This window comes from Bufo gargarizans, chromosome 1 (genome assembly GCF_014858855.1).
Source record: "Bufo gargarizans isolate SCDJY-AF-19 chromosome 1, ASM1485885v1, whole genome shotgun sequence".
Classification (NCBI taxonomy): Eukaryota; Metazoa; Chordata; class Amphibia; order Anura; family Bufonidae; genus Bufo; species Bufo gargarizans.
The window spans coordinates 145,683,334-145,695,486 of NC_058080.1; the positions used below are offsets into that span (position 1 = coordinate 145,683,334).

The 12,153-nt window shown below is 41.7% G+C and overlaps 1 protein-coding gene across 2 annotated transcripts in view; it reads right to left on the reverse strand.

Moving 5' to 3' along the window:
- DLC1 (DLC1 Rho GTPase activating protein) overlaps positions 1–12,153 on the reverse strand; it is a 566,720-nt gene that overhangs the window by 328,405 nt on the left and 226,162 nt on the right. For both annotated transcript variants that reach the window (XM_044299494.1, XM_044299500.1), the window contains exon 5: positions 12,078–12,111. In XM_044299494.1, coding sequence (XP_044155429.1) covers positions 12,078–12,111 — 34 coding nt within the window. The remainder of the gene's footprint in view (positions 1–12,077; positions 12,112–12,153) is intronic.

Genomic DNA, 12,153 nt, shown 5'->3' on the forward strand with positions numbered 1-12,153 from the left:
TCTGGGTATTTTAAACTATTGATGTTGCCTTTCACCCTGCAGCTCCCTCACACACCCCCATACTGGATGTAACCCCAGACCATGATTTTGCCTCCACCAAACTTCACTGTTTTCTGGGTAAATCTCGGCTACATGCGGGTTCCAGTAGGTCTCCTGCAATATTTGCGGCGACTGTGGTGTAATTCAACAGAAGATTCATCTGAAAAATCCACCTCCTGCCACTTTTCCAGCGTCCATCCTTTTAGCAGGTTGTGGGCCTTGGCAAATGCCACACGGTTTTTCTATTGTCTTTTGTTTAGTGCTGGCTTATGGGCACTGATTCGACCATGGAGGCCATTTCGAGAAAGAATCCGACAAACTGTTCTGGTTAACACAGGGACTTCAGGTGACCAGGTCTCGTGGAGCTCTGCTGCAGTGGAAAATGGGCTGGCCTTGGATTTTCGAGCCAACAAACGGTCCTCTCGAGCAGTTGTCTTGTGGGCTCAGCCTGACCTGGCCTTGTTTTAAACGTCTCCAGACTGGAGACGTTTTGGACAAGGCCAGGTCAGGCTGAGCCCACAAGACAACTGCTCGAGAGGACCGTTTGTTGGCTCGAAAATCCAAGGCCAGCCCATTTTCCACTGCAGCAGAGCTCCACGAGACCTGGTCACCTGAAGTCCCTGTGTTAACCACACAGTCTTTTTTTTTTATCCTCTGAACTTGACACTGAGACACATTGAAGGTGTCACATCAGCAGTGGATCTGGTCTTCAGCCTCTTGATAATCAACACTTTAGTCTCCGGGTGAGTCTTAGGCATGTTTGCAGAGGTCTAGTTGCAGTTGATGTGAAGGTCTAGTGTACTGGGGTTCTTTTTATACACACCTGAGACCAAATTGATCCATTATTAGTCACAGGTGAAGCTCATATGACAAGGCGACAACATTTATGTCTTGGCAAAAATGTACTCAATGGGCTTTACCAAGCTGTGAATATTAGAATACTTTTTGTCAGTTTCGTTTTGCACTGAAACATTATTACAAAAGCTGTTGGGATTAAAATGACCCATTTCTTGTAACAAAATCTTGATTAGAAATATATTTTAGCGGCACTTCAGGTCAATTTGTACACAAGCGACAAGACTTTTGTCAGGGACTGTATATACACACACATAGGCACATTTATTAAGACCAGTTTTTTAGACACTGGTCTTAAAAAAGCCCTAAGCTGGTAAAGGATTCACCGAAGTTATGAAGCAGTGCAGGCCTCTCCATAATTTCGGCACATCGAGAGCACGTTCTAAATGTAAGATAGCTTTCGAGCTGTCTTACATTTAGACCATTTTCTACACCTAAAACAGGCATAGAAAATGGTGAATGAGACGTGCCTGCCTTCCCGTCCCTTGCCTGCCCACTCCACGCCCACAATTTTAGAACTGGTGTGAGCAGGGCACCATCTGTGCCTGAAATACTCCTAATTTAGGAGTATTTCAGCTTAGTAAATTACCCCTATAGTGTGTTTATATATATATATGCACAAAGCACTACAGTGCAGGGGGAGGGGATAGGCGGATAGTTGATACCCCCAAATATTCATGAGGGAAAGCTTACTGATTGTTGTTATATGCCCCCACAGCTCTTCTGCTGCATATAAACAAAGGGGCAATAGCAGAATTATGCAACGGTGTGAGTATGTATTTGTATGTGCTAAATTAATGTGTATGTAAGTTCTGATGACTTTTATAATGTTTTTTTCCCCCCATAAATCGTATAATCCCTTTAATAGTTGGAGAGGTGTTATTTTTATGAAATTCTGTGCCATTTTCTTTTCCAAATTTACCTTTGCACACTGTGGCCAAAGAGTTCTATTTTATCCTCATCAGTCCACATGACTTGTTTCCAAAATGCATCAGGCTTGTTTAGATGTTCTTTTGCAAACTTTTGACACTGAATTTTGTAGTGAGGACACAGGAGAGGTTTTATTCTTATGACTCTTACGTAAAGCCCATATTTGTGCAGGTTTCTCTGGACAATAGAACAATGTACCACAACTCCACAGTCTGGTAAATGTTCCTGAATGTCTTTTGCAGTCAAGTAAGGGTTCTGATTTGCCTTTCTAGAAATCCTATGATCAGCTGTCTCTGAATTTTTTTTCTTCCAGACCTTCTCTTGACCTTCTCTGTTCTTATTTACTGCCATTTCTTAATTACATTTCGAACGGAGGAAATGTCAACCTGAAAACGCTTTGCTATCTTCAATAGCTTTCTCCTGCTTTGTGGGCCTCAACCATTTTCATGTGTTAGTCAGCTGCTTAGAAGAACCCATGGCTGCTGTTTTTTGGGACAAGGTTAGATGAGTCTAGGTATTTGTAAAGATATGAAATTTACATCACCTGACCTTTAATAACGATGACTGTGAACATGCCTTAAGCCTAACAGGCTATTTAAGGTCTGAGACTTTAGTCAAAGTTATCTGAGCGCTCAAATCTCCTTGGGTTCCCATACTTTTGCAAGGTACCCCTTTCTCTTTTTCACTCTAAAGCTGTACAAAACCAAAATAATAAATTGATATTGCTGTAAAATGTGTGTTTCATCTTTAACTTTATGCCTTTTGGATATCATTTAATCTTCAAGTTGCTTAAAGGGGTTGGCCTGACACATTACTCAGCCTTTTCCACACAAATACACCATAGCTGCCATTGGCACTTGCAACGTTAAGAGTTTAGTGCAGAACGGTAGATGCGTTATATTTTAACAGAGGAGAGTGAGTGATTTGCCTGGTCATAGGACCCTCCATCACCAGCCATTTTATGAGCAGAATCTTTGTGTGGACAGCACAAAAGACTTGGCCAAAAATTGAGAATACTTTATGAAATATAGGAAATGGTGCAAAGTATCAACAAAAACTATATCAGTAAGTGCCATAAAGACATCTTACAAACACCTCAGAATTTTTACTATGGCTGCCCAAACTTTTGCATGCCACTGTATAGTGTATTTATTGAAGGTGAAAGGCATAGAACAAAATGTTATCAATGAAAGTTGGAAAGAAATAGTACACAGACTTCAGGTTAGCTGCAGAGGTCGAAAACAGAGGGTGGTTATTAACAGTATATACTCAGATTGGTTCTCTTTTACTAGTTGGGTACCACAGTATTGGGCCCTATTCTTTTCTGTTTCTTAATAATCTTGTAGAGCGGTTGTACAGTATTATATCAATTTGTTAGGTGTGATTCTTAGGGAGAACTTTTTTTTAATATGATAAATGTATGTGTGGATCTAAGGGAAATGCCCCAGATAATTACAAAAGTTGATATAGTGCTAAGGAGCTTTAAGTGGACAGGGTCAAGAGGGCAAATAGTAATGTGGGACTAGGAGAGAGAAGTGCATCAGGTTCAGCATCAGACAGGGGAATACATGGCTAATGAAGGGTAAGGGTCAGAGGACTGGTGTGGAATACAATATGACACTCTATAATGACTGCTGCATCTATTTTATTTGTAAAGTGGTTCGCAAGGTTTCAGAATGTAGTGGAAAACTACAGATGCTGATACATCCTAACATGCCCATTGACTTTAACCCCTTAGTCACTAGTCATTAAAAGGTCTTTATGACTTTTTTGTATTTTTTCATTGATGTGACTGTATTAAGCATTGCATTATGCAGGAGGAATGTTATTGTTTTTTGACATTGTTTCTGGGATCTAATATGTAACATGCACTTTTTTTTCTGTGGAAAAAAGATTTCCTGCATTGTTTTCGGATTTGTTTATTTTTATACGGTTTATATTTTACTCTAAATAACCTTATACATTAATTCTTCAGGTTATTATGGTTGAGTGGACAACTAACATTTGTCGATTTTTCTTTAGTTAATGTGTGCACAATAAAATGTATTTTATATTATTTTTTTTTACCTTTTTTTCCTGACTTTTTTAACAACAGGATTAATGTCCTCTGTAGGTCTCCAGGGCTGTCGGCATATGCCCCCCCCTCCCCAAGTCTCCAATTGCCTTACTAGGAGACCCACTGACCTGATCATAGTGTGCAGTTCCAATTGATCATGCAGTTGTCATGACCTGCAGCAATGAGAGTTAACAGACAGGATCGGAGCTTCCTCTAACCCCGGCTGCAGAGCAGAAGCCTTTCTTTAAGACCCAGAACTTTTAGTAAAACCTGATTGGGTGAGCTTAAAAAACCACTAACCCTCCTCTACAGCAAGATTAATAAAGTCTGTCAGATTTTTTCAGGTGTCTATAAAGGCAGGAATATTGCTAAGGCTACTTTCACACTTGCGGTCAGAGCGGATCCGTCTGAGACAGATCCGCTCATATAATGCAAACGGTGGATCCGTTCAGAATGGATCCGTCTGCATTATATTGTAAAAAAAATTCTAAGTGTCAAAGTAGCCTCAGACGGATCCGTCCAGACTTTACATTGAAAGTCAATGGGGGACGGATCCGTTTGAAAATTGAGCCATATTGTGTCATATTCAAACGGATCCGTACATTGTAAGTCTGGACGGATCCGTTTGCCTCCGCACGGCCAGGCGGACACCCGAACGCTGCAAGCAGCGTTCAGATGTCCGCCTGCTGAGCGGAGCGGAGGCTGAACGCTGCCAGACTGATGCATTCTGAGCGGATCCGCATCCAGTCAGAATGCATTAGGGCCGTACGGATGCGTTCGGGGCCGCTTGTGAGCCCCTTCAAACGGAACTCACAAGCGGACACCCGAACGCTAGTGTGAAAGTAGCCTAAAATGGCTTAACTGATGATTCAATAACCTGAGTGTATATGATAACAAAGAATATATCTGATTGAAGAGGAATTTGGTGGATTTTTTTTTATCTGTAAAGGCAATTATCTCATGTTTTGCAGCTTGAAAATAAGTATAGCAAATTATGTCCTATGTGGACTAAGATAAGTATTGTAAAAAAGGGATAAAAATTCCAATGGAGTAGAGAATTTCAGTGTGTTTTCTGGAATAGGGAAAGATCTGTGAATCCGTGCTTAGCATTAAATGTGGTCTGATATCAATAGGCACTTGGTGTAAAATTGTATTGCTAGGAGATCAAATGTTCGCGAACTGCGCATTCACGGTGGGCCCTATTCACTTTAATGGCAGGCGAACCTAAAAAACCTTCAGGTCATATTTACAGCCACCAAATACTTACTAGAAGCACACAAATAGTCTCACAACATGGACAGTGACATACCAGAGGGGGATCAATGGCAAAAATCCTACAAAAAATATGTATTTCAATCAGGGGCCATTTTTATGCGTCTTAAAGGGAAACTGTCAAAATGTGCCCTGCTGGAGCCTAGAATTTTTTTTATTTTAGGTCACGGGAGTACGGGCCACAAAAATTAGGCATTCACCTGACAGAAAAGAACAAGTGATTATGTAGCTGGAGGTATATTAGGCAGTCTGTAGATAACAATTTTAATGTAGGCCAGTGGAGTACAGGCCCCAAAACTATGCATTCACTGGACAGAAAACAACAAGCGATTATGTGGCTGGAGGTATATTAGACGGTCAGTGGATAACAATTTTACTGCACTAAATACCCGCTCAGACAAAACGCTGCACCTCCAGCCAGCACCTCCAAAGAGTAGAGCGCCAGTTCGTGCCACGTGTCGAGCTTGGACACCCAGTAGTTGTAAGGTACTGAGGGATCATTGAGGATGCTGACATGGTCAGCTATGTACTCCTTTACCATCTTCTAAAAATTTTCTCTTCTTGTGACAGTAGGCTGCACATCAGGGTGAGGTTGCTGGCGGGGTGTCATGAAATTGTCCCAGGCTTTGGAGAGTGTTTCCCTGCCTCTGTTGGAACTGCTGTTTGTTCCCGTTGCCTCCCCTCCTCGGTTGGCCAAGGAACTACGGACTCTGCCGCTAGCAGAAATTTTTGGAGCAATACAAGAATCTTCTGGTATTGCACCATTTTGCTTGACATCTCCACCAATGAGAGATGAGAAGTTCTCTTTGTAGCGGAGGTCGAGAAGGGTGAACAACCAGTAATCCGTGTTGTCTAAAATGCGTATAATGCGCGTGTCGCGGGAAAGACAGCCTAACATGAAGTGAGTTATGTGTGCCAGAATACCAACTGGCAAGACTTCGCTGTCGTCATCAGGAGGATGACTCTCAATCTTCTCATTCACTTCCTCCTCTTCTGCCCACCCACATTGAACAGGTGGAATTAAACTTCCATGGGTACTACCCTCTGTAGCGGAGGCAAGCATCTCCTGCTCCTCCTCCTCTTCATCATCCAATTCACGCTCAGAAGACAAACTGAGGGTGGTCTGGCTATCAGCCAGTGTAATGTCTTCCCCCATTTCTACCTTTTCCACATGCAAAGTGTCATCCTTAATTGTGAGCAGCGAGTGTTTGAGTAGACACAGAAGTGGGATGGTTACACTGATAATAGCGTTATCGCCGCTCACCATCTGTGTTGATTCCACAAAGTTTCTTAAAACCTCACAGAGGTCAGACATCCATGCCCACTCTTCGCTTGTGAATAGCGAAAGCTGACTGGAAAGGTGACGACCATGTTGCAGCTGGTATTCCACTACTGCCCTCTGTTGCTCACAAAGGCTGGCCAACATGTGGAACGTGGAGTTCCAGAGCATGCTCTCGTCGCACAACAGCCGGTGAGCTGGCAATTTCAAGTGCTGCTGCAGCGTTGACAGACCGGCTGAAGCTGTTGGTGACTTGCGGAAATGTGCACACACGCGGCGCACCTTCACCAGTAGCTAAGCAAAATTGGGGTAGGTTTTGAGAAATCACTGAACTACAAGGTTAAAGAGGTGGGCAAGGCATGGGATGTGTCTGTGTCTAAGCTTGCCAAGCTCCAAAGCCGCCACTAAGTTACGGCCATTATCAGACACAACCATGCCTGGTTCTAGGTTGAGTGCCGAGAGCCACAGCTCAGTCTGGTCTCTTATCCCCTGCCACAGCTATTCGGCGGTGTGCTGTTTATCCCCTAAACATATCTTTAGCACATCCTGTTGCCGCTTCCCCACTGCAGTGCTACACTGCTTCCAGCTCCTCCTTCTCCTCCCGATCTGCTGCTCCGTCTCTCCCTCTGAACTCCTCTCCTCTTCCTCTCTTGTGGGCACCCAAGCAATGTCCATTGACACGTCACCATCGTCACCTTCACCACCACTGACATTAGAGATCTCAAAGTAGGCAGCAACCTCCTTGGGCTGATCTGGGTACTGTTGTCAGACTGCTGGGTGGCGGCCGTTGCTACCTCCTCTTCCTCATCTAATGCCAAGAATGGCTACGCATTGGTAAGGTCTAGGAATGGATGGGAAAATATTTCCTCTGACTTGAGTGGAGGGGCTATGGTGATGGTGGTGGTGTCTTTGGGGGTGCACACAGCAGAGAGTGAGGAGGGTGCAGATACAGAGGATGAGGAGGGTGCAGAAGCGGAAGGCTGAGTGAGCCACTCAACCAACTCTGGTGCATCCTTTGACGTAATCACATGCACCTTCTCCAACTTCCCACTTAGGCTCCAGCCTGGTGCACCTGCCCGACCCCTACCACCCCTGCATAACGGCCTGCCTCTTCCTCTGTCTGTCATTTTTAAAATGACCCTGTGCCGAAGTCTCTAGAGAAGAGCAGTATTTGTGGAATCAGAGATATCGCAGGCCTCAATCAGTATTTGGTTGAAGCTGGTGTATCGCAGGCCTCAATCAATATTTTGTGGAAATAGGTATATAGAACCCCTGAATCAATATTTGGTGGAAGCAGGTATATCGCACCCCTCAATCAGTATTTTGTGGAAGCCGGTGTATCGCAGGCCTCAATCAATATTTGGTGGAAGCAGGTATATCGCACCCCTCAATCAGTATTTTTTGAAAGCAGGTATATAGAATCCCTTAATTAGTATTTTGTGGAAGCAAGTATATCGCACCCCTCAATCAGTATTTTGTGGAAACAGGTATTTAGAACCCCATAATCAATATTTGGTGGAAGCAGGTATATCACACCCCTCAATCTGTATTTTGTGGAAGCCGGTGTATCGTAGGCCTCAAACAATATTTGGTGGAAGCAGGTATATCGCACCCCTCAATCAGTATTTTGTGGAAGCAGACATATAGAACCCCTTAATCAGTATTTTGTAGAAGCAGGTATATCGCACCCCTCAATCAGAATTTTGTGGAAACAGGTTTATAGAACACCTGAATCAATATTTGGTGGAAACAGGTATATCGCATCCCTCAATCAGTATTTGGTGGAAAGCGGTGTATCGCAGGCCTCAATCAATATTTGGCAGCAGCAGGTATATCGCACCCCTCAATCAATATTTTGTGGAAGCAGACAAATAGAAGCCCTAAATCAGTATTTTGTAGAAGCAGGTAATGTATATCACACCCCTCAATCAGTAATTTGTGGAAACTAGTATATAGAACCTCTGAATCAATGTTTGGTGGAAGCAGGTATATCGCACCCCTCAATCAGTATTTTGTGAAAGCGGGTATATCAAACCCCTTAATCAGTATTTTGTGGAATCAGGTATATCGCACTCCTCATTCCGTTTTTTTGGGGGCAACAGGTATATCATTCCTGTTGCAAATAGTTCCAATAACACTTGTCCATCTATATATCTGCGGTATCGCAGCAGGACTGCACACAACTGCTGCACAATAAAAATGCACTATTATATTATAATTTCTATGTTAGAAAGTATATTATAAGTATATCACACCCCTCAGTATATCACACCTATCGATAGCACACCTATACCAGTCCTTAAAAATACTTTTGTGGCCCTATTAGTTAGCGTTTGGTGTCCTTAACAGTCTGTCCCTGCTCCACAAAGCACCCTCTCCCTACACTGGCAAAACACAAATTGCAAAATGGCTGCCAGATCGGGTTCTGTGATAGGGTGGGGATGTGTCCATGTGCTAAAACGTCTCAATTGGCTGTCCTGTCTCACTTGATGGATGTGTCATGGGTCAAATTTCAGTGCAATGCAAAAGAATATGGCGCCGGCGGACAATGCCATATGTTCGCATGTTCGGCGAATCGCGAACGAGAAAGTTCACCTCAAAACAACCTCCGGGCGAACCACAAGGCCATCTCTAGTCCCATTAACCTTCAAAATTCTCTGTCCACTGGCTTCAGCTATGATGCGTTGATATAACAACTGACTGCTGCAGCCAACCGCTGTTGACACATCACTGCTACAGCCACTGACATGTCAGCCAGGAGCCAGGGGGGCTTGTAACTGGATTATTACTCTTTTTGCTAGTTTATAGCATTGAAAGTGCTGGACAAAACCCCTTTGTCATGCAGGTTCAGCTCTGTGTAATGTGCGTATTTTTTTTATACGTTATTTGGTGGTCCCTATAAACACTTCATTTTTTGGCTGATGTCTATGGTAAATTTGTTAATCTTCCATATCATAACTTTATCTACCACAGTCAAAGTGATGGGTCTATTATATTGTATATCCAAATTAAAAGTAATGTTCTTTATTGTATCTATAAATTACTGCTCTGTGCTGGTAAACCTGTCAGTGTTGGTTTATCTTCAGGTAGTTCACAGTTCATATGCATTGCTGCTTAATCAGGGTCTTCACATCTGCAGAGCTTTATCTCCAAGCTCATCATTCATATCCTCCTTCTACACCTCAACAGAATTTTACACTGCAACATACCCATATCTGGTATCTATCCTCTTCCCTGAATTTCTGCAGCTGGAAATTCTTCTCTTCCTACATTCCTATCCAATCTAACATGTCTAATGATAATCTTAATAATCTTTTCACTTTCACCTGCTTGTGCGGTCACCATCCTTTTCATCTGTTCTCAGAAGTGTTCTTCTTATGGAAAAAACGGCCTTACAGTAGATGACCCTTTGCCCTCTCTTCCATCACTTGTCTGGTCTTGATGGGAAATAAGGAACTTTGATCGCACACCTGTAGCATAGCTTTAGTTTCCTATGGTACATTGCATTTCTAAGGTATTACGAGAAGACCATAGCCACGTGTAGTTGTGTTGTTTTAGACTGTAAAATCTTATGTTTAAAACCTGTTCATTTTCTGCATTTGCTGTCTTTATTAACCAATAAATTCCAATGCAACCTGTATGGTCATTATACTTTGTAATCATTGCCAATAAAGTCCTTAATCCAATACTCATCCAATAAAACAAAAAGATTATAAAGTTACTTACAGGTAATATCAACATCTCATAGAAACCTATATCCATTACATTCAAGTAGGCCCAAAAATATGCCCCAATCCAAAAAAATCAACCCATTTCTTATAAATCCACAGTGCATTTCAGCAGATTCTCCTCAATACAGTTCAAAAAGATATGGGATAGGTAGATGGGTGCATCGATAAAATAGGATCATTGATGAAAGATGTATAAATCCCTATGGTATTTCTAAATTTCAGCGTAATCCAAACTTTACATCAAATTTCGTATGACAGACCTACTAGCAAAATTATGATATGGATTGTAGATGTGGTTTATTATTCCCTAAACTATGGACTCAGCTTAATGCGTAGAAAATTTAGGAGGAAATATAAGTTTATATATTATCTTATAAGCAAGCTAGACTTCTTGGGCAGGACAGCTTATGGACGGTTTATTGAGATAATACGTGCATTAAAGTGTATTATTCCAAGTGGAGCACCTGAAGAAGCAGAGTTCATATAAGGTAAAGCTACACATTGGGACCTATCTAAAAAAGAGAAGAGATGTCCCCTCTCCTAACATATCTTTTTAGTAACTATTTGCATTCCCCATGTAATAACAATTCCGGAGCATCTATTGTTATGAGTCTATGTTGTGCATTTCCTTTATTGTTTCTGCTAGAAGTTGTGAATTAATTAGGGTTTGCAAAGAAGGTCAAGTTGGGTGTTTCCAGTTGGAACATTTCTGCACAGTATGACACTATCCAATCTGTGCTGCCAGTGTCATACTGTCCATGGACACCCTCCCAACTGGTAACACCCATCTGGACCTTCATTGCAAACTACTAGCAATTCAATCATAACTTCTGGCAGGAGAAATAGAAGAAAGGCAAGAATAATGCAAGAATAATAGATACTCTAGAATTGTATTACATGGGGAATGCACGTAGTTAGTAAAGCAGACATGTCAGGAGAGGTGACAGTTCCTATTTTAACCTTTTAATTAAGAAATTGTGAATATATTTTTATTAATCCAATTGTTCCATGTGTGAGCAGGGGCGGTGGTATGTTTATAACATTCCAGGAATATTCCCTGCAATGTAAACAGCAGAATATAGGAGAGGAGCAGTTTTTTTCTTATTAGAAAGTTGATATAACCCTTGATTCATTATGATTCCATTATAATCTGACCAATATTCACAATATCATACAGGAGAAAGTGTCACTGGATAACGATAGGAGCTATTGGTAATTGAAAGCATATTCATACATAGTGCTAATGACAGAACCAACTGGAATACAAGTTAGATTTCCAAACTGACTTTTTCTTTTTTCTGAACAGCTTATCCAAAAGCCTTGGCCAGCCATTATGGACCAATTGGAAAAATAAATGAATTGAAAAACACATTGAATTGCATAGATAGGCAAAATGCATTATTTGTGATCTGTAAAATAATAATTACAATCATGATTATATGCTAAAGAACCACCAACCTCAAAAAAAATGAATAAAAACAAATCTTGGATGCATGAAAAATAAAATTCCTATTACATATATGTTCAGTAATTTAAAGGGGTTCACCAGGCTCCCAATATTGATGACCTATCCTCATTTACTTGATAGGGAGCTGAGCTGCAGTAACCTGGTATGGCCACTACGCTTTGAACGGAGCTGTTCCTGCACTGGCAGCTGCAGGTATCGGTGATCGGTGGTGGTGCAGGGTCTCAGACCCCCCATTGATTGGGTATGGATGACCTATTCTGTGGATAGATTATCAATATCAGGAGCCCAAAAAAAAAAGTTTAACTCTGAAATCAAATCGGACCTGTGTAATGTGTAAATTGGAACGTGACCCTTTAAAACATACGTAAGTTTCTATGGCCAAAATCTGATGAGAAGTGAGACTGTGGATATGTTAACCAGCATATAGTAGAAATATACGGTACTTACCACCCTTTTCTTTTTCTGAAATCACAGGCTGGGCCTATAAGAAAATAGACAGAAGAATATTTTGAAATCTTGTAAA